The following is a 27897-nucleotide window of genomic DNA, read 5'->3' on the forward strand; positions in this document are numbered from 1 at the left end:
AACAATAATAGTAACAACAATGCTCTTCAATCGCTCATTTGTCGACTAAATTATATTAATCGTTAGAAATTTTTGAATTTTGTCGATCAAGTTACACAATAGCAAATTAAAATATAATCGACTCAATGGAGTATATTCTACTGCCAGTCTACACTCGCAATAGGGAGCTATAATTGTGTTTAACTTCGAATCAAATATATATACCATATTCTACTATCTATATATTAACTCTTTGTCGACTTCCAACCAATGTTTTGGAGTGCCACGCATAATATCTTATGTTCTTTATATACGACCTTACCGTTTAAGTATACTTCAGTTGTACCCCGACGAATTTCATACCATTTAGCCCGACAGCCACGCCGATAGCTCTGTTTTTTTTTTTCAGACGGAACCGAAGCGAATAAGTCCGGTGGTGAATGAGAAGAGGACGAAATATCTTCTACCATCATGTCATGTTGTCGGAATGGTAGAAGACGGGGAAGAGAAAGATCTCCACACCGTTGGGAAGATTTGGTAGAGAGCCACTGGTTTCGCTTGGTATTTCTTATTGGAGCCAAATTTCGAGGAAAATATTTGAATGGTATTATCGGCTATAATCACAGAAGCGGTGCCTACGCCACTTACATACATACATTCTCTAATTGTTGGTTACCGGACGCCTTTCTCATGCTGACAGAAGTGCTCTACTGATTATAAAAACCTCTTGATGCGCTCTAAAATTTTTAAGCATCAGTAAAGTTTCACGGTTTTACACTGGGTACATAACTGTGCCTCCACGGTAAACGCAATCAATCAGCCTCGATTCGCTGCTGAACTTATATGTACGTCGCGAAAACATAATTTCCGGAGTTTAGTTTATAATAAGTTCATATTTCGATTTCAGATTTCACCCTATATAGTCAATGTAATAGCACAGAGCCGTGTTATCGGAATTAAATTCAAGATTTGCAGACTTTAATTATTATTTTAAAATATATTTATTTAGAGGATATTATATACAATTTCTAATCACAACAATTTTAAAACTAAAACTACAAATATTTACAACTATTCTACACAATATTATGTACAAAATAAAAAACCCTTATTTCCACTAATATTAATGCTACAATTTTTCTGCTTAGCATTATTTACGAAAATTCATAAAAGTCTTTAAAAGCTGCCTTACATTTACATATGTATCCTGCCGACTACTTTACATTCTTCCATTGTTTTTTCATTTCTTCCATTACGCATACGCCTTAAAATTCAATTGTCACACATTTTGTCTTCAAGTACTCATTAAGCGCCTCCTGTCCCAAATCCTTGCCGAAGCCACTCTGCTTGAAGCCACCAAATGGCGCTGCCACATCAGTCTTATTGTAAACATTCACAAACACCGTACCCGCCTCAATACGTTCGGCAAAGGATAAAGCTTTGCTGATGTCCTTCGTGAACACACCGCTGGCCAAACCGTATTCGCTACGATTGGCGCGCTTCATCACCGAATCCACATCGCTGCCATTGAATTTGGAAATAATCATAATGGGACCAAAAGATTCTTCCTTTGCAATAAACATGTCATCCTCGACGTTGGTGAAAACGGTTGGTTCGAAGAAGTAACCCTTGGTATTGGGTACGGCTTTGCCACCATAGACCAAGGTGGCGCCTTCCTTAACACCACGTTGACTGAACTCAATCAGTTTATCGAAATGCGCCTTGTGGTTTTGTGGACCATGTGCTGTGGAACGATTTAAGGGATCACCAATAGTCATCGTGCGGATATCTTTAACCACGCGACGTACGAATTCGTCATGTATGCGATCTTCAACGAACAGACGACCAGCAGCAATACAGTTTTCACCCTTATTGAAGAAGACTGAGGACATACCCTGTAAAGCAAATGATATATTCAATATTTGCTTGGACTTGTGGAAAGAATTTGTAGAAAAGTCAACTTACATGCTTAACGGCTTTGTCTAAGTCGCAATCGGCGAATATAACCAATGGACTCTTTCCACCCAATTCCAATGAACACTTCTTGAGGTTAGAATCAGCGCAAGACTTCATGATCACTTTGCCGATGGGAGTAGAGCCGGTGAAACCTAATTTGCGTATCAAAGGATGATCGGCAACGGCTTGACCTGCACCCGAACCCTGACCGGGCACCACATTAATAACGCCTGGTGGGAAACCAGCTTTCACGGTAAGTTCAGCAAATTTAAGCGCCGTCAATGGACATGTCTGTGCTGGCTTAATCAAACAAGTATTGCCAGCGGCAATACAGGCGGCCATTTTCCATGACAACATCATGAGTGGATAATTCCAAGGAGTTACCAAACCGGTCACACTGCAATGAATAATAATAAAATTAATTAGCAACTTTCTAACTGAAGACTAAGCACTAAGAACTTACCCAATTGGCTCGCGCTTTGTGTATGTCAACACATTATTTGGTCTGGCTGGGTTCACAGGTATGGTGCTACCTTGTATCTTGTCACACCAGCCAGCGAAGTAGCGCCAAGCATCGATCGACATGCCGATATGTGTCTTCAAAGCCAACGTATACACTGCGCCCGAGTCCACAGACTCAATTGTGGCCAAGTCTTCTTTGTACTGCTCCATCAGGTCAGCGAGTTTCAACATAAGTTGACCACGCTGACGTGCGGACACTTGCTTCCATGAGCCATAGAATGCATTATGCGCAGCTTGCACAGCCTTATCGACATCATTGCGTGAAGCGCATGCGACCTTGCAGATCAACTCCTCATTTGTGGGATTTATGATATCCAAAGTTTTTTTGCCTTCAGCATCGATAAATTCACCATTAATGAAAAGTTGTGTTGGCACGGGAATCTCACGTTTGTTGGCGCGCATAACGAAACCTTCGAAAGGCACCTCGACACCTGATGCAGAGCTTCCTTGACGCAAATTCTTTACGATCTCAACAAAGAATTCCTCAAAAACAGGCGCCATAAAGACATGCTCATTCTCCAAAGGCACATCGAAGGCATCCTTGCATTCCTCAACTAAACGCACCACATCCATGGAACCAGCGCCGGCTGCAAAGAAGTCAGTCTCTGCCTCAATTGGCGCCTTCAGTATGGAATTCCATACACCGCGCAAAATCTCCTTCTTCAACAACTCATCCTCACTGAATTCTGTGATCTGTGGTTGATCGCTTTGTTTGAACCAATCGGCAGCGTTGATCATCTTGGAACCCTTCTTGATACGACGTACATTCACGAAGTTACCATCCGTGCCCTGTATGAGTAAGCCATCCTGATGTATGTATGCAGGTGTCTTTAAACCTTTCAGTTGCAATGAGCCCAACTGTTTCACCGGTCCAGCCGAGTAGATGTGCGCACCGAACAAACGTACCTTCTCCTCACTACCATTCGAATTCAAAACAACCGCTAGAGCGCCTGGCTGTGAGTCCAAACCGCGCACGAAGTTAAAGATATTACGTGCTGGCTGATGCAAATCAACAAATTGATTCTCCTCTTTGAACATTGCTGGATCGTAAGTGGCGCCAATCTCAGTTTGTGTGATTTTCGGTGCCGTACCAGCGGCGACCAAATCAACAGCAACACCCATCGACTTTACGCCCTCCGGGTAAAGGAAGCGCTTATAGATAGTATCCAGCGTATCTGTGGGTTCTACTGGTGCTTGCTTTTGCAACAAAATCGGGCCAGTGTCCAAACCATCATCAGCCCAGAAGATAGTGAAGCCAGCATCTTCATCACCTTCGATCAGCGTCCATTGTATAGCGCTCGCGCCACGATGACGTGGCAATATGGAGGGATGATAACAAATGCTACCCAAATCGGCACCATCAATCACTTCCATTGGTATAAATTGTGAGCAGAAAGGCAGCACATTGAGTGTAGCCTTAACCGATTTGTATTGTTCCAACACCTCCGGTAAAGCAACACCCTTCTTACGCCATGAAGCGAATTTGAAGACGGGAATGTTATGACGTGCTGCTGTTGTGGCTAAGATATCCTCGCGACTACCCTTATCGGGTATGGTGAAAACACCGACAACATTGTATTTCTTCTCTAAAATCAATTCCAAAACATCGGCAGCAAAGTTACTTTGGCCAATAATGGCAATACGTAGTGGTTGCTGAAAAGACAAAGGGTAAAGATTTAATTTTATGTTAGGGACTTGAGAGTAAAAGTTAAAGCTAGAAAAGCTATTCCAATAATATTTAGACCTCCACCAATAATATTTTAGAGTATTTATATTCGGTTCCAGTTTTGGTTTGGATAAATATGAAAAGTTTATCAGAAATAAATCGATCTTGGCGGGAGTTATCCAGCGAGAGAAATAATACTATAAATAATATGTTAGTCATTATACTACCTCAGTTGAACCCTTCGTTTCGCACTAATCCACCCATATCACTTAGTTACAGCCAGACATTATTACGAGATATAATTCTAAACTGTATCTAAATTTCTTTTAACAAGTTAAGTACTGTCTAATTAGTACATACACGGTAAGATTCGTTTATATATGCATCTCTAACAAAAACATTTAATATTTGTTTTCTTTTCTTATGTTTATAAAATATTATCACGAACAGCATTTTGTAATCAAAAAAAATATATATATTTTTCCAAAATAAACATAACCAGTTTGAGGCGGTTTTAAAGACTTGACATTATCAACACACACCAGTTCTAGAGGTCTATTCTACGAAACAAACAAAATATGCAACACGTGATGAAATTAATATCATCGTGCTGATTAAATGTACTATACTCGTACAAAGTAACCGATAGGTGGAGGTTGTTGTACTACATAATACAAATGCTTTAGCAAGCGTTTACTAATACAACATTATATATATAGTTGTAGATTAATATATTAGTGACGGAAACTAATTATAGTCTAAACATATTCATTACGTTCATATTGAATATGAACAATTCTTCTTACATAATTGAAGATTTATACAGAGATTTAGCGATATTTGCTACTCTAGTGAGTAAAGAAAATAATATTGACATCACTTTTTTGGGAGAGATATGAACTTTATGTATTCTGCAGTTACTGAAAGTGTTCTAACAAGCACTACCTATCTATTGAATTTATTTTATAAATCTAGATTTCAAAAGAATCTATATTAAGCAACTTTATTAAGCATTTTTACAATAATCTATAATTCAAAGGTATCTATAAATTATATAAATTAAAATTACAAGATTTCTTAGAAAGCACCCTTTACAAAATTAGTACTTTTAAGTACCCATAGTAAGCAAGTATTATCATACTTGTAAATACCCTTATAAAACACTTAAGTGCTTAGCATTGTTGAAATAGTTAGTTGCAATTTACTGTTATCTGTCTCAATTTATTAGATCTTTATGTGTAAAGTGTATACTTTTTATTGTCTGCAAAACTAAGCGCATGGATTGAGTAATGGATTGCATAATAAACAATATTGATTCAAATGTATGTTGATGGAAAAATAAATTCTCCAATGCTAGAATTCAACTAGGATGGTTTTAAGTATTTTTTTAAGATCATAAACTTATTATATTATTTACTTAAAATATTTTATAAAAATCATATAGACAGTTAATTGATTAATTAACTCCTGTGCGAAAAGGCTATTAAATAAGTTTAAGCTTTTAGAAAGGCAATTACTATATTCGTTATATTTATATTATTGCTATTCTCTCTCTATTATTTCCATAGACATAACGGCGCCATTTTAAACAGCTGATTTGTTAGTTGTTCTAGAAGTTACCTTCTGTAGACATTTACTAATCAAATCAGTATTTGTTTGATGTGTAAACAAACTTGAAAAGTTAAATTTGATACTAAATTAATAAACAATTTTTATCAAGTTCATTGCGAATATTGCTAATACTTATCTGACCCAATTCTTTATCTAATTTTAATATGTTTATCAAACAGTTGACGTCAGTGATGTAGCAAGATTTTTTTTATAAACTATAATTTGATTAATTAGTTTACTATGTAAATTTGAATATCCACAATAAGTAATTATTTTGATTTATGGATATGAAATGGTTAATATCTTCCTGAAAGAAATATTTCACGCCAAAAATATGTTTTTGAAAGGAATATTCATTGATAAAAAATTTAAAATTTGTATATTTATTTGTAAGAACTCTCGATATTTAGTTTATCAAATCAATAAATTGAAAAAAATTAATAAAAATTAAAAATTAATAAGAACTCTCGATATTTAGTTTATCAAATCAATAAATTGAAAAAAATTAATAAAAATTAAAAATAAATTGAAAAAAATTAATAAAAATTAAAAATTAATAATAACAATTAAATAAAATTAAAATATAAAATAAATTAAGAAAATAATAATTTATATTAAAAAATTCAAATGTATTAAAAATTACTTTCAAAAAAAATTATTTTTTTTATATATTATATTTCTTTTATTTTATTTTATAACTTTCATTTGTTTAATTTATATATAATAGAAATTTCTACAGGCATTTTTGGCATTAAAAATATATTTATATTTGAACAACAATGCTATATTGAAAGCTTTTTAATACGATTTTTTAAAAATCGGTTAATTCTTTTATAATATGATTTGAGAAACTATTCGAAAAGCCATTTTCGGTATAAAAATTTAATATTTTTTAAAGAAATCGCTTTAATACAAACAATAAATATGTTTCTGTGAAAAAGTACAGTAAGAGTTCAAAAATTGTTTATTTCCTTCCATGAAGTATTTTTAAGCGCAAAAGATTTAAAAAATTTAACCGATTTTAAAATAAGTTCTTATATTATTATATTTTATAAGCAAATAATAGTTGTACTAAATATAATTTTTATTTAAAACAAACAGAAAATTCTTCAAAACCAAAAAATATTTTATATATAACTATTTTATTTAAAATTCCATTAATAATAGCGGTAATTAATGTAAATTTTTATTTGAATTAGAACAAAAAAATGTTCAAAACTATAAAAAAAATTATAAACACAATTTTATTAAAAAATTTTGTCTATGATTATTTTATTTAAAAAAAGTTATTAAGCAAATATTTTCAGAATTAATTGCTTTAATTAATATATTTTATTTTTTTATGTAAACTATATCTCCTAATCTAAAAAAATATATAAACACAATTAATTTTTCTATGCTTATTTCATTTAAAAAAAAAATTAGCAAATATTTTCAATATTAATACCAGTTAATTAATATAATTTTTTATTTAAATTAAAACAAAAAAAAATCTCACAAAATATTTTTTTAATTTTAAATATGTTTATTTTTTATAAATAATAATAATTTAGCAAATATTTTCAAAATTAATAACAGTAATCAACATAATTTTTTATTTAAAATAGAATAAATAATTCTTCAAAACTAAAAAAAAATATAAAATTTAATAATTAATTTTCTTTTTTAATTCCTTTTCATTTTTCTATGCTTTTTTTCACTACTGCATAAAATTAAAAAAAAAAAAACAATTTTATACCACTACTCTCTCGTTTTCTTCATATTTTTAACCAAAAATACACAATAAAATACTAATAACTAAAATAAGAAATTTCAAAAATGCCAACAAATTGCAATACTAACAGCCATGACTTTCGTTGCACTGCTTTGCACTTGCACTTGCACTTTTTGCAGTTTTTTTTTCTGTTATTTTATTTCTTGGAAAATGCTTTCCTTTCACTCGCCGGCAATTAACAACGCGAAATTACAATATAAATTTCAGCTAAAGCGAAAAACTGCTGATCGCAAATTACTATTAGCTACACTTCACTGCACCAGCAAGATATTGTAGTCACTATGTAGGCAAGTATAGCGCGGTATGCAAGTATGACTTATGCAATTTCTTGGTAAAATTTGCTGACTTGTGTATACAATCAACGACGACTTGCCGCCATGAAAAACTAAACACTTTTGAGTGATCAACAGCCGGACAACTGATATTTATATACACTCAAGTTGCGACCGGCAAAGTCATACACACTTGTACATACATGAAATGGACAAAGCAAGGGAATAAAATCAAATTTAAAATCAAAACAAAAAAATATACATATCTAATACAGTGATTATAAACAAAATGTTAAAAACAAAAATTTTACATATTGTTAGTGTTTAGCTTGATACATAAGTGTCATAAATATATACAAACATACAAATAAATATAAAATCGTCTGTGTATTGGTGTGGCGTATAAAAACCGTTAGCATGTATGTAAATATATGTGCGTATATGTGTACTCATCGTATACATTTTGAGTTCTTAAATGATAGTGATTAGAAGCACTTTCTTCGCCATTGTTGTTGTTGCGCACGTAGAAGCGCTTATCAGCGATTTGCCGAAGCTTTAGGTGCACTTGTTATCAGTTAAACTGAATTAGTTTATTTTCATGTTTGTTTTGCAAATAAATATTTCATTTTTGTTTTGTTTGTTTATTTTCATTTCTCTAGCGGTTGGTTGCTGTGCACACGCCCAATTTCTAACATGTCGCATTATGTGTAAGTTTGTATGCGATAACTTAAGGAATTGCAAACGTACATAAGTGCAAAACTGGAAAAATGCGGTTTGAAAATTCTCAAGTGTCACCTTTTTTGACATTTTTGCTGATATCAACAAGAGATTGTATAATATTTCGATAGTCTTTTTTTAAATCTTATTAAGGCCATTTCATGACGTTCGCCTCGCAGTTTCTAGTGGTTAACAGTACGCACTACCACTAGGTAAGAGGTTACGAGTTCGATGCCAGCGACGAACTAGTAACAGGCAGTTTTTTGATTAATAGTGGTCGATCCTTAAGTGATAATCTCATAATTGTTTTCTTACAAAAATAAACTTAGCGTTCCGAAATTGTTTAAACTTATAGATTCCACATCACTTAATGAGTATAAAGTTGGGTAATCCGTTTGACTCTATCACAAAGAATAAGAATAAGAATATTAATAGAATAAAAAAAGGAGAAGTCAAATTTAAATGGAGCCTCCCCAACGAAACTGACAAAAAAGCGGAGAAAGTTTCCCAAATACAGTTTATACTCGAAAATATCTTCATCGACACTGCAAATTAAATAACGTAATCCTACCCAATTGAAGCTATTACCTAAAATCGACCAGTGGACTTTAAGACTTTTAAATACTTTTCAATCCACTATTTATCAGAGTGGTCATAAGAAACAGTTAAGAATTTGGTCTCATTTAGTTAGACCTTAGACCAGAAACGACAGCGGTTTGTTTAATTTATTCTTTTTTGGGATTAAGGCCTTAAATTTAGGCGATTTTCATGAATTTTTATAAAAGAATGTACTCGATCGATTGTTTCGAAGCACATTGCACATAATAAGGTATATTTTCAGCTATATTTAAGTTTTTAATTTACAAAAATATTGAAAAATAACGGAGTTATAGCTGTCTTCGGAGATGCCAAAAAAACATCCCCAACTGCTTACATGATTCCGGCCGAATGAGTAGCTGAAACATAAAAATTCAAAAGGGTATTAAAGTTGAAGGTATTTCCTATACAATGACCTACGATTTTTGAAAATTATCCAAAATTAACAAAATGGCGTAGTTCTGGAAAAAATGTCGTTTTTTAAAGCCAAATTGATAGTTTTCAACAATTGTATAGTAAATTAATTCAAGAATACTCAGTTTAAATTTGAGTCGATCGGTCAATTTCTCGTTGAGTTATGATGTCAGCAATGTCGTTTCGAGAAAAAACGCGTTAAAGTTTTAACTATAGAGGTTTATACCTGCGAGCAGTTGCTCTTTAGAACGCTGTCATTCAAAAACTATGCATGCTACGACCTTATAGCTTTCACAAGATATTTTTGAAAGTATAAACTATCGAATAAGCAAAAAAAAATAAAAAAATAGATTTTTTGAAAATGTCACACTAGGGGTTGGGGATACATATTTAAACACTATTTTATGAAATTTTATTTAAAAACTCCAAAACTCAGCCTTTGGTATCTCATCTCCCATGATGTGTCAATAAAAAAATCACCTGCCGTGGATATCATAACTCATTATTGTTTCATCTAAAATCAATAAACTAAAAATATGTCTATCGTACATTGATAAATCTCTTTAATGAACGAAGGAAAGAGAAAAATATAAAAAATTGATCTTTTGACAGAATTTTAACAAAAAATCTCTTTTTTGTCAAAAATAAAGACATACTTCGTTCAATAACTCGATAATGTTTTTTTCAAAAATCTGTACAAAATTTGAAAATATTCACTTCATAAACAGGACCTTACTTTTACGATTGAAAATATTCACTTCATAAACAGGACCTTACTTTCTAAATATCCCGTTTTTTTTTTGCTTAATATAAATTTCTAGAACCTAATTGTGTTCGGTACAATATATTTAACGAAAGTCGAAGTTGCTTTAAGGGGTTATATACAGTTAGAATTTTCAAAAAATCGATTTTTTTTATTTCATTTTCTTAATGTACATATATTTAAGAATACACACAGAAAATTTCATATCATTCCGGTGAATATTTTCAAAGTTACAAGCAAATGAAAAATTTGAAAAGGCGTTTCAGAGTGCTTTTCAGTACAAGGTCCAAACTTTAAAAGCGTTTTTCTCAAAATGGTGTTTTCAAAGTCGGTGACCAACATTACTCGAAAACGGCTAGACCGATTAGTCTCAAATTTTAACACGACCTTCTTAAATATATTTTTTAGTAATTAATCGAAGATTTTTTCTCTCCGATAAATATTTGTTTTTTTATAAACAATTTAAGGTCGAAATTTCGGTGAAGAATCGATTTTTTTTTTTTTTTTGAGAAACCGCCATTTTGTCAAAAAATTTTATTTTGCTTATTCCTTCGATTAATTACTAGATTTAACATTATTTTAACGAAATCTGTTTGGTTTTTTAATTTCGGATGATCCAGTTCCGAGATATAGTGGTCACCGCAAAACGTCTTTTTTGAGAGCAGCTCCTAGAGATCAGCTGTAGCTCTTTTTCAAATAAATATTTTTACTAGTACTAAGTCTTAAAATACAGTTAAAAGATACCATAATATGTGTATAAATTTTTGGATCAATAAATTAAAAAGTAATTTTTCAAAAAATATTCTGCAAAATTCACTTTTTTTCGGCCGTCTAACTGTATATAACCCCTTAATCCCACCTACTTAAACTTCTTTATTTAGAGATAGCAACCGGTTGCAATATTCCGAAGTTCCGATACTAGTTGTCAAATCCAATGTATTTTTCTGTTCCGAATTATGTAAACTTTTCTCCGTCGAATCAAACAAAGGCTACCGCATTCAAATAAGAGTGGAATAACCAACGATTATATCATCTTAAAGAGATATCCGTATACTCTCAAGTACAGAGCTCAAAAATAACGAGCAGAGCAGTGATTAATCGGTGAGAACTAATGCTAATAAATAATAATTGTTTTACTTGTATTTTAACGCAATAAATTACTAATTTTAAATAAATTTGTAACGATTTGTTCAGTATTAGAGCACATCTCTTTTATGTGCGCATTTAATAATGCATTAAAGAATTTCCAATTAATCAGCAAACATCATTTCGCTTCATTTCAAAATTTACCTTGTGGTAAGCCTCTCTTCTAATTTCCACTTTAATTACCATATCTGCTATTATAGCTCAGAAAAATATACAATAAAAATTTTACAAGCAAACCTGTTTCACGCTCGTTTTTTATGCGCTACGACGAGCCCCTTTAAGCTTTAATAACTGAATCATTCATTCATAAAAACGCTCGTTTATTTGCCTGCAACCAGCTACATATATTTATATATACATACATATATTTAATTATTTCTTTAAGTATGCAGAAATGTACATATGTATGCGGGAATTCTTTAAATATTGCTCACTGAAATTTTAATGAATTATTTACAATTTCCGTAGGCACACACGCAAATGCAGTGTATTTCCTTTAAATGAACATTTATTATGTAGATAATATTATTGAATTGGTTTCGAAAGCTCTTATTCACAACATGTGTAAATGTGTATATCGTATATATATGCACATCATATAATAGTTCTGAAATATTTATAAAGAAATACATATTGATGCTTCAAATATGTCTCAGTTCACATCCCCGTAATCCTCTGGATATGTCCATCGAAATTGTAGAAGTATGACCAAATATGTGACCATTGCGGTAAAAATCTGAAAATTAGAGAAAATGATGAATAATAATTAGAAATATACTAAATTTGTGTATAACTTGTATTTAAAAAAAAACATTTAATGTCTGAAGAAACCAAATTAATTTCTATACTCTCGCATCATGTTGCGCAGAGTATAAAAGTTTTGTTCACCTAATGGTTGTTTGTAAGTGCTAAAACTAAACGAATTATATATTCCAAGGTGAGCAGAGTGTGAGGGAGTAGAGAAACTTGATATTTTTTACCGAAGACTTATAAAGTTCTATAACTAAGCCATAAATAATATTGTGCAAGTGAAATTTAGTGTAGAAGGGCTGCTTTCAGATTGGTATAAACTTTTAAAATTGGGTGTGGCTCCACCCACTTACATATGGGCCTCAAAACATATCTCTGGAACTACTTGACCACTTTCAAAGAAATTCGGTGCGGAACCTTCTTCCTATATACCGTAATTCCGTCTAATTCCTTTACTTTACAATATAAAAATTAAGCACCAGTGAGGATATCGTTACAAAACTTTCCACAAATACTGCATTTATAATGCGAAAACGCCGTCTAAAAATATACAAAATTGAACTATAACTTTTCCAGGCCCCGCACATCGAATGTGAGGACCACATTGCTTGTGTATATTTTTTCCTCGAAAACATTGGTCGATCTCTTAGATATTCCGAAGAAATGCGGAGGAAATGTTCTCCTTATAGTGTGGCTGTGTACCAAAAATGGGCGAAATCAAATCAATACTTTCTATAGCCCCCATAAACTTCATATACGTATTTTCAAAAAACCTGTGGGCTTTATTACGCTTGGCTATATACATATATAATGATTTTCGTTATTCGAGTGGTTCTTTATGCCGAAAACACGGGTCGAATTCAGTGTTTTCTTAATAAAATTAAATAAATAAATTTCGAGAGATTCGGCTACACCAGACTTGTTTTAATTCAAACTATTAGATTTACTTCTCATTAATCATATGATTGTGCAGAATGATGAAATGTAAGTAAGATTTGAACTTTGAACTGAATCGAATAAACATTTCTTCTGATTCATATTTTTTCTTTGATATTTATATATATTCGAGATAATTTATTTAGCTATATAAATTTTGTTATACTCTCGCAACATGTTGCACAGATTATTATAGTTTTGTTCACATAACGGTTGTTTGTGTCACCAAGAAATATAAGAGTTAGATTTGGGGTTATATATACATAAATGATCAGGATGACGAGTGGAGTTGAAATCCGGATGTCTGTCCGTGCAAGCGATAACTTGAGTAAAAATTAAGATATCTTAATGAAACTTGGAACACATATTCCTTGGCACCCTGAAGAGGTTGCTTCCGAAGATGGGCAAAATCAGTCCACTGCCACACCCACAAAATGGCGAAAACCGAAAACCTATACAGTGTCATAACTAAGCCATAAATAAAGTTATGAAAATAAAATTTGGAACATAGGATCGCATTAGGGAGGGGCACTTTTGGATGTAATTTTTTTAAAAGTGGAGTGACCCCGCCCGCAAATAGGTTTTTTGTATATATCTTGCAAACCAAAATAACTGTAAAAACCAAACTTTCTGCAATCGTTTCTTTCCTTATACAGTCCAAAAATGAAAGAAATCGGATAATAACCACGCCCACCTCCCATACAAAGTCATGTTGAAATGTCTGTTAACTCACTAACGAAAAACGTCATAAACACTAAATTTTACAGAAGAAATATCAGAAAGAAGCTTCACTGAGATTTTTTTACAAAATGGAAAATAATGTCGTCGCCCACTTATGGTCAAAAACCACATCTCAAGAACTACTCGACCGATTTCAATGAAATTCGGTATATAACACTTTCTTGACACCCTGATGGCACGGGTGGAATATGGGCGAAATCGGTTCACAACCACGCATACTTCCCATATAACTCAATTTTAAATTCCATCTGATTCGTTCACTTTATAATATACATATACATTAGGAACCAATGAAGATAGCGGAATAGAACTTTACACAAATACTGTATTTGGGCTGTGACATCACTTGTGGAAAAATTGTCAAAAGCGGACCATGACTTTTCAAGGCCCCTGATATCGAACATGAAGAACTCAGTGCCTAGGGGTAATTTTTCACCCAAAATATCAGCAAATCTTTCAGATATTTTAATGTAATTCAGAGGGAATTTTTTTCTTATAACATTCTGTCTCTGTACCAAAAATTGTTAAAATCGGGTCATAACTTCCCCAAGATCCCTTATACCTAATTATAGGTAATATAAAATTAAGTGAGCGTATTGTCTTCAATATATTGTATCTTGGTGGTGAAAATGAGTGAAATCGGTTCAGGAATTACCTCAGTCCCCATATACTATTTATGATGATTTTCGTTATTCTATTGAACTTTATGCCCATAAAACTTTATCTTTATAAAATTACATTAATAAATTGCGAGAGTATAAAATGTTCGGTTGCACCCGAACTGAGCCTCTCCTTACTTGTTTTAAATATTGAAATATATATAAATCTATACTATTAGTTTACACAATAAGCGTATATATATTTCATATACCCATACCATACCTTCATTAGTAATCGCAAATCCACAATCACAAACTCTTTAATCACTATTACCATTGGATCTTGTTTTATTTGCATTGCAAATTCGAATAACAGATCGTTGTACGTTTTCTTATTTCTATATTTGCATTTACTATTTAATAAGCGCTGTATCAAAATTCCGGTAGTAATGCCCTGAAATATATAATAAATGACATTTGAAAAGAGTTTATAAGTTTAGTATGGTTAGGAAATTAAATAATGTAATTTCTTTTTTAGTTGAATCTCATTTTTGTATTATTTTTTTATACTCTGCCACGCCTACGAAATGGCGAAAACCGAAAACAGATAAAGTGCCATAAATTAAGCTATAAAAAAAATCTGAAAATGGAGGAAATCGGCTTATAACCACTCCCACCTCCGAGCGTTAACTCAGTAACGAAAAACACCAGAAACCTTAATTTTCATGGTTTGTATACCTGTATACCAAATTTGAAATGGGCGTTGCTCCACTTATGGGTCAAAAACCATGTCTATTCTAGTGTTAAATCGCCTATCTTAAAATCACCGAAATCGGGCTATAACCTTTTAAGGCCCCAGATACGGAACATGTGGACCTCAGGGCTCGAGGCAAGTTTTTTATCGAAAGAAATTCAGAGAATATGTTTTTCTTATAAATAATAGGGTGCCTCTCAGTCAAAATTGGGCAAAATCGGGTCAATACTTCCTGTAGCCCCCATATACTTATATATACGGAAACTTACGGTGGACTTTATAACGTATATATCGGTTAATATGTAAGATATATTAGTAAAATTAAGTGATTGTAAAATCTTGGATATGATGTAGATGGGTGGTGAAAATTAAGGTAAAAACTGTCTAGGAATTACCTCAGCCCTCATATACTATATGTGATGTTATGCCGAATATATGGGTCAAATTGTGTCTTATCTTAATAAAACTATATCAGTAAATTACGAGAGTATAAAATGTTCGGTTGCATCCGAACTTAGCCTTACCTTACTTGTTTTTGATTCAGTTTTCTAAGCGTTCTATGTTCGTAAATAATTGAATTAATTTAATGAGATATGAATGGAATCGGTTTTGATTTTACAATACCAAACAACTTTTCGTGCACCTTCACTATTCGAATGATTTGAATACTTCACTCACCTGCTGTTTACAGTTCTCTGCAGCATAGCACAAAACGCTGATGATAGTGGCCAGCGGAAATACCGTTGATAGGGTTAAGTAAAGGAAATAAAATTCGAAAACTCTGGATAATGTTAGAAACGTCCAATATGAATTAACGGTAATATCCAGAAAAATAACCGTTAATAAAGCACAAAGCGACCAACCGAACAAATCGTCGAACATTGCTGTCAATTTATTTATCTCACCATACACCAATTTCAACTGCAGCAAATAATCGAATGATTCCAACATTTTGTAATTAACATCCAAGCACAAACGCTGTTTGCGCAAACGAGAATTCACCACCGAACGCAGCTTCATATTCAAATGCGACATATAGAAATCGATATAGTCCAGATAGATAATGGCCATTAGGCAGCGTGTACGCAACACCAAAATACAACCCAGAGCATACCAAAAGTAACCGTAATAGAATTTGATCGAAATGACCACCATCGATATAGATAGACTGCCATAGGCGATACATGAGTACCATATATATTTGAAACGCTGACGTCGCCGCAAACTCCAACGACACAAACCGGTGTGCAGGCGCTGCTGAATGACCCACACAATGCGCTGTGATTGCTGCATGAAGGCGAAATGTAAACGAAACGTGCACATCCCCTCCAGCAGGCATACCGTGAACGCCAAACTTTGGCTGAGAAAAACCATAACGCTGACAAAATTCGATACCAGCACTTCATCATACATGGGCTGTTCGAAGATCCCATAGGCAGTTAGAATCCAATTCGCCGCTAGCAAGATGAATGTGTAGATGCGTTGCCATTGCTGGAGTTGACGTTGGCAGTTGTTGGCAAATGGCACCAGTCCAACAATGGCCAAACACTTCAATATCGGCTGCCACTCATGCAACATGTTGCCGTTGGCATATACTAGACTAGCTAGCACGTCCCTTGTGTGCATGACTATCAAAATGATTCAAGGTTTCCGTTTACCCACCTATTTGCATGCATATCCCTCTATGTTGTGTAGTTGTTGTTTTTCGCATTTTGCGATACATTTACAATAAGCCACACATTACGTTATCGCTCACGACATTTTATCCGATAGTGTCCACTCTTATTGATGTACAGCACTTAGCTTAATTCTTCAGGGTAATGGCGTGTGAAAATCCGTATATAGTACGTGGATATACGAACACTTATACCAGCGTAAATTAACATTTAGTCCTTTCATATGCATCTATGTGTGTTGCGGAAATTCAATTCAGTAGAAAATTGCAAAATGCAGTTTTAAAAACTCATCAATTTAAGTGTGGCGAAGAAAGCCTGTTGTAGTTTATTTCCTGTTTAATGGGATACTTAGGCAATACACCAGCATTTCTTAAAAAATATGAGCAAACATTGTCCAGCACTTTTAATTTCTCGGTGTTCGAAAACTTTGAAGTTTCTTAGTCAACTCAATCAGTTTTATCCCAGCTAAATTCTTCCATTGAGATAAAAATCGAATAAGGCTCAACCCACACCGGCTTAGAAAAGACGTATTTTCTTGCCTGATACGACAACTGCCCATAGTTTCATATATGACAACCCACACCAAAGAAGACGAGTCAAAAACGCATGTTAGATTAGTGTGGGCTAGAGCAAAATATGTTTTTGTGTATTATTAGTCAAAGAGGTTTTTGACTAAACCGGTGCGGGTTGAGGCTAAAGGAAATGTTAAGGTCTATTGAACAGCGGACGAATGAGATGAGTGCATTTTTGTTATCCATTATCATCAGCTCCACAACACCGGTGCGGATCCATGTTTCGCTGTATATTTCACATGAGATTTCGAGTAACATCCAGTGATGTCCAGACTTAGGAATTTCAAATCGTCTCTAAATTGAATGCAGACATCTCTCAATGGGTCTTTCGAATAGATAAAGGTCGTTTATTAGACGTCAAACTTTAAAAGTCCCCCAAAACAAATTTAAATACTAATCCACAAATATTAAAAAATAGTAAACATTATCATATTATGGGAATAACAAATGAAAACCCCCTTGGAAATGTTATACCATCTATGTATGCTCGAAAAATCCCCACATAAATTACATGCTGGTATTTTCCAAAACACGCAAAAAAATAAGGTTGTTGTTGTTATTATTATAACGATTATTCAGGCCCTCCTTGAAACGGAAAACATAAATCAAAGTTTTGATCGAGGTCATGTAATGGGGGATCCAGGAAGCGAGCTGATTAGACATGGTCGGACCATAGATAGAGATGGTTACTGTGAAGCAAGGACTCATTGCATGCAGGACATGAGGCTCATCGTCTGCAATAGCCGGTGGTGTTACTCCAAGGACATCGCTCACTGGGAGGAAGTCGAGGAAGGTGTTAATAACTCCACTGTAAATGGCGTTTAAGACATTTCTGCGTTCAAAGCGTATTGTTCAATGTCACCGACGTACAATAGGAGTGATCTAGCGGCGCATTGCTTATAATTGGTTCAAATTGCATTGGCGTCAAGGCTGTAGTCGCAGTTGTGCGTTGACAACAAGGATGAAAGTAACGTGAAGTCCACTCCCTGTGGTTTTTAAGACCTCAACAGGTCTTCAGATGGCTCCATCCATTGCATTAATTACACCTAACCGAAGTGGAATTTGAATGAAGCTTCTTAGCGCGTACACAGCAGATAATTTCCTCAGGCCTTGAGTTGGACTCAATGCCAGCTCGAAGTGAAAGGATATGAAGCTGCAAAAAGTTGCTTCAGTGATGAACAACTAAATTTTAAATTTACCGATCCAAATAAGTTTAGATTGTCGGTAACAGCCCTTGACACAGTCCACAAATAAATGCAAATAAATTCCGGTAACATTGAACCAGTTGTTGTGGAAATTGTAATAAATAAATTAAATTAAGGGCATCAGATACAACGGAAATCATATGGTGACTAATAGAAAATATGAATTGATTTCACTCATTTTTGAAACAAGGTTACGACACCTCAATTTTTAAATTTTTTTTAATATATAAAATCATACATTTCATTTAAAAAATCAGCATATCAATGTATACGTCAAATTGGTGAAATTTTAATTTACAAATTCCGCAAACTCAGCCGTTGGTATCTCATCACCCCTAATGTGTCCAAAAAAAGGCCTTGCGGTGAACATCATAACTCATGATTGGTTTATCTAAAAACAATGAGCCAAAAAGGAAATATTGAATTTTGAATTTTTGAGAGAATTTTAACCATAAAACTCACTTTTTTTTTAATTTTCGCCATATGTTGGCTCAAAAAAAAGTTGTAATAAAAATAAAAAAAATCCTTCATTCATTAACTAGATAATGATATTTGAAAAACGTGTGCAACATTTCAACAAATTCGCTTCATAACTTTTCGAGAAATCGTGTCCACCGTCTTAAAAAATTGAGTTTACCTTCCAAAGGGTATAGAATATTACTCGGATTGTTTTGATATTTTTGGATAATATTTTAAACATATTGCACTATATAATAACACAAAAAAAATGTACTCTGAAAAATTCACCTAAACCGTTAATGATTTAAATGATAATAATTTAAAGAGAGTAATTTAATGCAAAATCGAATCAAATATATACGATCATTTCCATTCTAATTATGATAAGACAACATTATGTTATGCAACAGTAACTTCAGAATTATGTATATATGTACGTATATACATAAAAATTAATGGAAGTTGGTGCCACGCCCACTTGATAACAATTTGTTTAACTTGTTATGATTTTAGTCAAAAGTGCTTTAGTATTACTTTATCTACTTTCATTACTTATCAATACTCTTCTTGCGCTCTGCCATGGCCGAATACGTCTTTGTTGTCTAGATCTTCACCAATTACAAATCGTTCTGCAATCCACTGTTTGAGTGTTTTGCCACCACCATGTACGATTGCTTGTCTTGCGCTATCGAAAACGTGTATTGAAATGCTTAAAGAAATGATATCGCGAGATAAGTATTCGGTGTATGCATGCTATGGATTAATTATATAAAAAATAAGCTCAACATAATTAATGCAAGAAAGTTCGCGAACACCAAAACATTTAAAAATTATTATTAATAATAAAAAAATAAAAAACGCCGGAATAAAATAATATTATTATTCGTATTATTTTCATTTCAAATACTCAAAAATTGCTTATCAACAAAAATTGAACAAATATATAATATATATAATAATGTAAGTACATATGTATACGTATATTCTTATATATTTATGAGTAAACGTCACTGATGGTGAAATTCATCACAAACAAGTGAGTGCGAGTATTTTTAGTCCAGCTGTGCCCGCATAAATTGTTGGTATAGGTCACACGTAAGAGATGAACTATACATTTAAAAATATATACAAGCACCGGCTTGAATCTTCGTTGAATGAATTTTAAGCCGTGATTTAAGGCACATATATGTACATGTTTTTATTTTTCAATTTTTATTATTTTTAGATTTATTTTCATTATTATTTATGTACCTATTTTGTTTTGAGCTTTCTACTTTGACGTACCCACTTGACAACAGACAGAACGCATACAAACACTGATACCGTTTAGGGGGAATTAAATTTCAATACCGCAACTTATTGTCAGCTGACAACTTCCTACCAATAGAGCATTTATGTATATTTATTAAACAGCTCTTGTGCTTCAAGTACAGTTTGTGTATTACATCTATGTCTTTTGAAGTGCGGATAACCTCAAGACCCTTTGTTAGCGCACAAACGGCGAACCACTCAAGTGTTTCAAGTCAACCAGTTCAAACCGGTTTGCGCGGCGTTTTTAGCACACATTAAATGCGACAAAAAAATTGTTTATTTTCTGATAAGAAATACTGAAACTTATTAACTAAGCACGATTACATCGCCTGTTTGCTTGTTTTTTCTTCTATTTGATGTTATTTATAATGACAATAATCCGGTATACTTAGTAGTCGATTGTATCAGAACCAGTTTTCGCCGGTACACATATATTTTTCAAACCGGTTTTCATATTTTTTATAGACATAAAGTTTATAGAACAAAAGTTCAATAGACCAAATTAGCCAACTGATAAGGTAGCTTTGTTTTATTTTGTTTTGATTTCCGAGTGTACACGAGTTCCCCTTTTGACGTTAGTCAAAACATCATCAATTGCACATGGCAATGAAATGAAATTGCAAAATCATTCTTTAATTTATGTACATATATACTCGTATATTTGGTGAAATCCCGTTACATGCAGCACTTACATGGATCACATATACTTCTACATACATATACAAGTGAATAATTAGGACTTGAAAAAACGTGTGTTTTATAAAAAATATACATAAATTTGGTGTGATTTCTATATCTGTTTAAGAATCGTATGTAATCTCAGCATTAACTGAGATTTCTTTGACCACTTCATCGTCATCGCCAATAACTTCGAGACTGCATTCAATCAACTCGAAATCATTGCGCTGAGCGGCCTGTATCTGAGCGTCCAAGCTTTCGTTGGTATCATCGTTGAATTGTTTTAGGATTGGTGATTTGAGTAGATTCGCAAGACTGCGCGATTTCTCGGTGTCATTAGCGGTGGGTTTGTTGTTAGGTTCTTCAGTTTTATACGTTGTGTCTATTTGTTGTTGGCCGGTAGTAGTAGTTTCACTGGTTTGTGTGTTCTCGAGTACTGTGTTGTCATAATCAATTTCTCCCCCTATTTTACTATCGCCTACAGGAAAGTCTTTATATTCATCGGAGACATCTGACAACTCTGTGTCAACTGTTAATTGATTGTCACCCACTTGACGCTGTATATGATCCGCGAATTGATATAAATAATTTGTGATTTCATTTTCAAGATTATCTAATTTTCTCATATTCTCTTTAGTCATTTCCTCCAAATCGAAGAGATCAACATTTTTAGACTCATCTCCAACGCTAGCATTGGTATTTTCTTTCGAATTCTCTAACTTAAGTACGCTGGTCTGCTCCTCAGCAATAACAGTCGCTTCTCTTGTCTCATACATATTGGTCTGCTCTTGTTCATTTGGTGCTTTGAGCTCGTTTATTGCATCTCCCGCTTCCATATCTATCTTCACATTCTCCACGTTTGCTTTAGTAAGCTTGTTCTCCTCGACTTGTGCTTCTTTGACCTCTTTCAACTCATTCTTTTGCAGCGCTTCGGTTACGCTTTTCACCATTTCCTCCTCTCCCATTGGCGCATCTAGAAATTCTTCTTCGGTCTCAACCACACCGAAATTCAACATTTTCTCATATGCCACAACTCCACGTGCTGTCTCTTGATCAATGCCGTATTCCTCATAATTACTACCATCGAATTTCAGCACGCTAACCGCTACATCTCTGAGGCTTTCACACTTCTCGTGCAACTCTGGTGTAACTTTAATGTGCTCCACTTGTGTTTTTGAAGTTTCTTCATACATGTCTTGGTATATTGCTACCGGTTCTGGCTCTGGTACTAATTCTTCACACACATCTAACGCATCCGACACATCCACATCTTGTTCATCTGTTGCTGGTAATACATCCTCGTAACTTGTATCTAATTCGTGAAATTCTTCTTCGTCACATTGCTGCGTCAATGCTATACCGCCACGTGTAAGTTCAAGTGGATTCTTGAAAAGTCCACATTTTTGCGCTTTGGGTTGCGCCGTGGCAGGCTCTTTGGTTGGTTTGCTATATAGGACCGTCAATTCAGGCTTAGGCTCAGCATCCTCATTAAATTTGTGCGCCATCTTACTCATATCTGTTTCATCTAGCATATCTCTGAAGACACGCGGTATTGGAAATTCGGCGTCCAATTGCTTGATATTCATAGCATTACCGCCATTGCCTTCATTATGCTGGTCAGCTTCACGTGTGTCGCCACTTAGTTCCATAATTTTCATAGTCTGTTTTGAAAGCGTCGGCTTAACTTTGCTTTCGCGTGCCTCTTCTTCTAAACGTCGTGTCTCCTGTTTTTCTTTTTCTCTCTCCTTTGTACGTTGCACCATCTTATGCAGTAGCTCATTTTCTTCCTCAGTAAGTGTATCAGTTGTTTGCTTGTCCTTATTTTGCTCCACACGTACCACTATTCTGTGCAAAATATCATTTTCATCGTCTGTCAAATTCAGTGCTTCCTTATCTTGCTTAATGATCTGCTTGAGCTCGGTATAGCTGCGTGAACATTCCACCACAACATCTTCACTTGGCTTTTCAAGTGCCGCCTTGTCAAAGTCCATTTTGTCAATGAATTCGTCATCGATATCATGGAAACATGCAGGTTTCGTCGATTCCAACGAGCAGAATTGCTCATTTTCCTCTTCTTCAGCAGCGTCACGTTCTGCATCCTGCTTTTCCTTCAATGCATTTGCTTTCTGTATCAATTGTATGGCAGGTATGCGTTCGGTAGGTCGATATGGTAATTTGAAACTACCAACGCCGCTCTCTTCTCTGCGCACCTTTGCATCCCAAAGTCGCGTTGACACAGTGCCACCCTCATTATCTGAATTCGCCGATTCGTAGTAGTCCGAATCGTCAGTATCACTGTAATTCATTTTGCTTTCCGGCAAAGCTTCGATCTCGCCAGTATCTTTCTTCACCACCACCAATTTACCGTCCACAACTTCAAGCGTGTCGTTGTACTTATCTTTTTGTGCATAAACACGATCCACTAATTTGCGCACACGCGCTTTCTCGCGTTTCTTCTCAGCAGCTATTTGTTGATCCAACAACTCACTGGTATCGCCATTGAAATCACGTAAATTGGGCGACTTCAAAAGACTCTGTAAACTGGCAGCTTTTTGTGCTTCGGTGGTCGCAAATTTGTTTTGTACTGCTTCGCGGCTTTCACGCTCTGCGCATTCTTGCTCATCCTTATTCTTGCGCGCTATCTCCTGTAACAGTTGGTTGAAGGAATCCAACACCTCGCGTATGCTGCGCACTGGTGGCTCAGACGGTTTTGGTGGATCTGAGTAACTGTATTCTTCGTCCGATTCAATTTCACCAAATTCATAGCTCTTCGGCCTTGTTGGGTGCTCTACGGTGCCCTGCTTCAATAAGGCCAACTCATCGAGTAGATCTTGTATTATTTCAGCGCATATTTTGTTAGTATTTTCACTGCTTTCACTGTCTTTATATTTTATCTCTTCACGTATGTCTTTTTCAAGCGCTTGTCGGTATGCGTTGTTAATTTTATACAACTGTTCATTTTCATCTTCAAGTTTTTGTAGTAATTCTCGTAGTTCCCTTTCTTCGCGTTCGAAAGTCGATAAAGCTTTTCCTTGCTGCCTATCAAAGTTCGGTGCCGTAGCAACATCATTATTTTGAGGTTCGTGTTTTGCCTCCGTTTCCTCATTCTTAGTGTTAAGCGTATCGGTTTCTAATACTGAGGTATCTACGTGATCCCCTGGTACATCACTGTCCCATGCTTCCGCTTTCAGCGCTTTAGCACTCAAGATATCAACTTTATCGGCTCGGCTGGCTTCGGGCGGCACATCGTTACTGCTGCTGCTACCTTCCTCTGGCTCTCTTTCCTCAGCCGTTGTTTGGCTTTCTGAAAGTACTTCCACTTGCGCCACATGTTCGACCACAGAGGCAAACAATTTTTCAGGTGAGGATTCTCTACAGAGCACGGTCTTCTCAACCACCACTTTATCTCTCTTCATTTCCACGAAAAAGTTATCCATATGAGTTGAAAGCTCTTCAAAGTCCTCAACTACTTTTTGGTTGACTTCTTCACATTCCTGTTCGTACTTTAATTGTTCAGCTGTTTTCTCATTATTCTCTGTGGTTGGACATATTTCGCCCACAATTTTCTCAACGGCTTCACAACCTTGCTGCTCCTCGTCTTCTAACTCCAACTCTAAACTCTTTTGAATTGCAATTTGTGGCTCTTCTTCAATATCCATCATTTCCAAAGTCTCATCCACCGCTATTTGTAATTTGATACGTTTTTTCGGTGAATGGGTTGAGAGATCATTCATTGTTATCTTAGAAATAGCATCCACAGTAGCATTGTACTCATCTTTACAAGCGTCATCGGAGTCGGAGAGATTTTGTATTGGCATACGCCTATATGAAGTTCCGGTTTTCTGCACAACCGACGGTAATATCTCATTGTCTAGCAGCCGTTCTATTACACCACTTGTAATTTCGGCAGTGTCATCCACATTAACCGCTATTTCTTCAATAAATACACGCTTCTGTCCAACACCTGCTTCCTTGCTATCGTCCGCTATTGCCTCATCTTTCTCGTTCAACGCATCTGTATTACAAATTTTCAATACATTTCCCATATTACCATCATTTGTTATTTCCAAAGCTTGCGATTTTGTAATGGGAGCATCGTTCATAATTTTCGTTTCTTCTTTATCTAGATTTGCATGCAACTCCAGCGACTTGGAGTCCGCTGAAATATTAGCGTTTGAGTCTGTAGTGCTTAGTACCGATGTTGATGAGCTAACATTTAAGTCGGATGAAGCTGTCTCCGATTTGCTATCTTCATTCACAACCTCTTCCCATATACCCAATTCCATATTGATACCAGCATCGACTTCAGCCTGTCGATGGCGCTTCACTTCCATTGATTCTTCATCGGAATCAGATGAATTAAATAGTGCATCTTGTTGATCTGGTGGCTTATGTCTATTGCGCATGCGAATTGTGGCTATAAGTAAATTGTAATTATTATTTGAGAAATTACCATCGGGGATTTGAAGCAATTTTAGAATTATATACTGATATTTGTTCAATATTTTTCTCTACAACTACTACAATGTTACAGTATTCTAGAGCTCTTCATCTCTGATATGCCCAATTTAGAAAGGAGATACGATTTGGTCTCTGGTTTATTCTTGAAAATTCTAAAAGGATGTTTGAAAAATTGCACTCTCGCTTTCCTTAAAATCTACTGCGATCGTAGTGGACTCTTCTATAAATACTTTTCCAAAAACTTAACATAATTTTAGAGTTATGAATACCTACAATATTCCGCTCAAGTCCTCTTCAATTCTTCTTGACTTTGATATGAAACTGGAACTATGTATATGACTTTCTAATAGAAGAAACTTTTATTTTTAATTTTCGAATTCCATCTAGGGTTAAGCCTATCTTAGGTTAAACCTTGATCTGCAAAGACTTAAGTTTCGAAATGACCTATGTATGTTAGGAATACCCAATTTCGAGTCGCTTTGAAAAATGGTCCCTAAACATGAGGACTCCATACTTTCATAAAACAAATTAGGCCATATTTCGTTCTTGAATTTAAACATACCATTAACGCTGTCACGTATCTTCTTACGTTCCATACGATTCCAACGTTCATTTTCTTTGCGTTCACCTTCGTAGCCACCACTTTTCCTACAAAGATTGAGAACAAAATAATTTATTTGAAAATATTTTAGACGCAATTGTAGAAACCAACCAAGCTTCGGCACAAGCGCGATCTTTCGGAAATACAGGACGACTATCGAGATAAGTCAGTTCTTTCTAAAAAAAACAAATGCGAAAATTAAATGTGATGAAATTTGAGTACAACTTGGATATAGGCGGCTTCTTACGCATTCCAATATTAGGGTCTTACGGTACTGCGGCAGTTTAGATACCACTGGATTGCCTTGCAGCACCAACACGCGTAATTGCGGCATTTTTGCGAAAATCTACGGTTATTTGAGAAAATATTAGAAATTCTACGAAATCTTTGTCGGTATTTGCTCACCTTCACCACCAAGATATCATCGATGCGATTATTCGACAAGTCCAACACTGAAAGCGTTTTACAATTTTCCAAATCTTTAAGGCCATCAAAGTCTTTTAAATAATTCGAAGACAAATTTAAAGTACTCAAAACTGGCAACACTTCAAAACCACAATTCTCGATTTTTCGTATATGATTTGAAGCCAAATTTAACGTATCTAATTCTGGACAGTTTTCCAAATTCTCAATACGTTTGATCAAATTACTTTGTAAGAATAGGCACTTCAGTTGTTTCTGGTTGTCCAGTCCCTGTATCTCAGATATGGCATTACATTCCAACCAAAGACATTTGAGGCCGGTGTAATCCTCCAAGCACTCAATGCAATCGATGCCTGTGGGACAAAAACTCATAAATACACATACATATTCCTCAAGTCGCCATAATCTTGATAAAGCTCACCTTGATAGTGCAGATAGAGTACATCATTTAGCGCCGGCGTTTGATAGAGTTTATCCTTTTTGCAGAGCTCTTTTAGGCGTTTCTTAGTAATGCGTGTCAAACCAGTGATCTCGGTTCTATTATTATTGCTGTTGTTGTTGTTGTTGTTGTATAATTGGGAACCTCTGTCACTTCTATCACCGCCGACATAATAGCGTTCCATAACTTTTTTTATGTAGTTCCGGTTTGGTTATGTATATTTTCGAAACGCTTAAGTTTGATTATCTCGTTTATAAGAGTTTCTTTTGTTATAATATTTACGTTTTTGCTTTAATTTTATATTCTCTTTTTTATATTAAAATATTTAAAATATTTTCCGCCTTTGACATAATAAAAACTACACTTTGAATTTCTATTCAAATACGAATACGAAATATTGAAGTATAAGTGAGAATATTGATTATACAAAGTTGTTGTTGGCAACAGTTGCAAGGCGCTAAAACAACGTTCGGTATGGTGAGTAACTCAAATAATAATATTAATATGGTGAAGTTGTTGTAATTAGTATACTTTCTGGTCGCAACACCTTCAATATTCCCTGAAGTTGCATATCTCCCATACTAACATATACACATATTTATAGAATTGAATAGAATGATAGAGATCTTGTTGAAAGGTATTGTCTGTCGTAAGATGACGTGGAATCCTTTTTTATTATATTATTTTATTGCAAATGCTATAAACCATTCAAAAATAAATTAATTACAGCAGAGAACCAAAATGAGAAATAAACATATTTTGTACGAATACTTTTTTATGTTATTATTCTTAAATACTCGTCTACTGCTCACATGCAACCCATTAAATTCTTAAATGCAACCCTACAATCGAACAGCTGTTTCCAAGACTTGACA

The 27897-nt window shown here is 34.5% G+C and overlaps 3 protein-coding genes across 3 annotated transcripts; all 3 read right to left on the reverse strand.

Moving 5' to 3' along the window:
• Positions 1-947: 947 nt before the first annotated feature.
• Positions 948-7915, reverse strand: LOC105217317 (cytosolic 10-formyltetrahydrofolate dehydrogenase). Its single transcript, XM_011192254.3, has 4 exons — positions 7577-7915; positions 2399-4110; positions 1945-2332; positions 948-1874 (listed from the first exon to the last, which is right to left on the reverse strand). Exons 1-4 carry the CDS (start codon positions 7580-7582, stop codon positions 1245-1247), a joined length of 2736 nt encoding a protein of 911 aa, XP_011190556.2. The 5' UTR covers positions 7583-7915; the 3' UTR covers positions 948-1244.
• Positions 7916-11831: 3916 nt separating this feature from the next.
• LOC105217329 (putative gustatory receptor 39b) lies at positions 11832-17339 on the reverse strand. Its single transcript, XM_029043512.2, has 3 exons — positions 15876-17339; positions 14727-14897; positions 11832-12153 (listed from the first exon to the last, which is right to left on the reverse strand). The coding sequence occupies exons 1-3, from the start codon at positions 16821-16823 to the stop codon at positions 12070-12072; spliced, it is 1203 nt and encodes a 400-aa protein (XP_028899345.2). The 5' UTR covers positions 16824-17339; the 3' UTR covers positions 11832-12069.
• Positions 17340-21050: 3711 nt separating this feature from the next.
• LOC105217316 (dynein axonemal assembly factor 1 homolog) lies at positions 21051-27408 on the reverse strand. The gene is made up of 6 exons (XM_011192253.3): positions 27005-27408; positions 26566-26936; positions 26408-26506; positions 26272-26336; positions 26122-26207; positions 21051-25515 (listed from the first exon to the last, which is right to left on the reverse strand). Exons 1-6 carry the CDS (start codon positions 27204-27206, stop codon positions 21221-21223), a joined length of 5118 nt encoding a protein of 1705 aa, XP_011190555.2. The 5' UTR covers positions 27207-27408; the 3' UTR covers positions 21051-21220.
• Between the last annotated feature and the right edge of the window lie 489 nt (positions 27409-27897).

This window comes from Zeugodacus cucurbitae, chromosome 3 (assembly GCF_028554725.1).
Source record: "Zeugodacus cucurbitae isolate PBARC_wt_2022May chromosome 3, idZeuCucr1.2, whole genome shotgun sequence".
In the NCBI taxonomy this organism is placed as follows: domain Eukaryota; kingdom Metazoa; phylum Arthropoda; class Insecta; order Diptera; family Tephritidae; genus Zeugodacus; species Zeugodacus cucurbitae.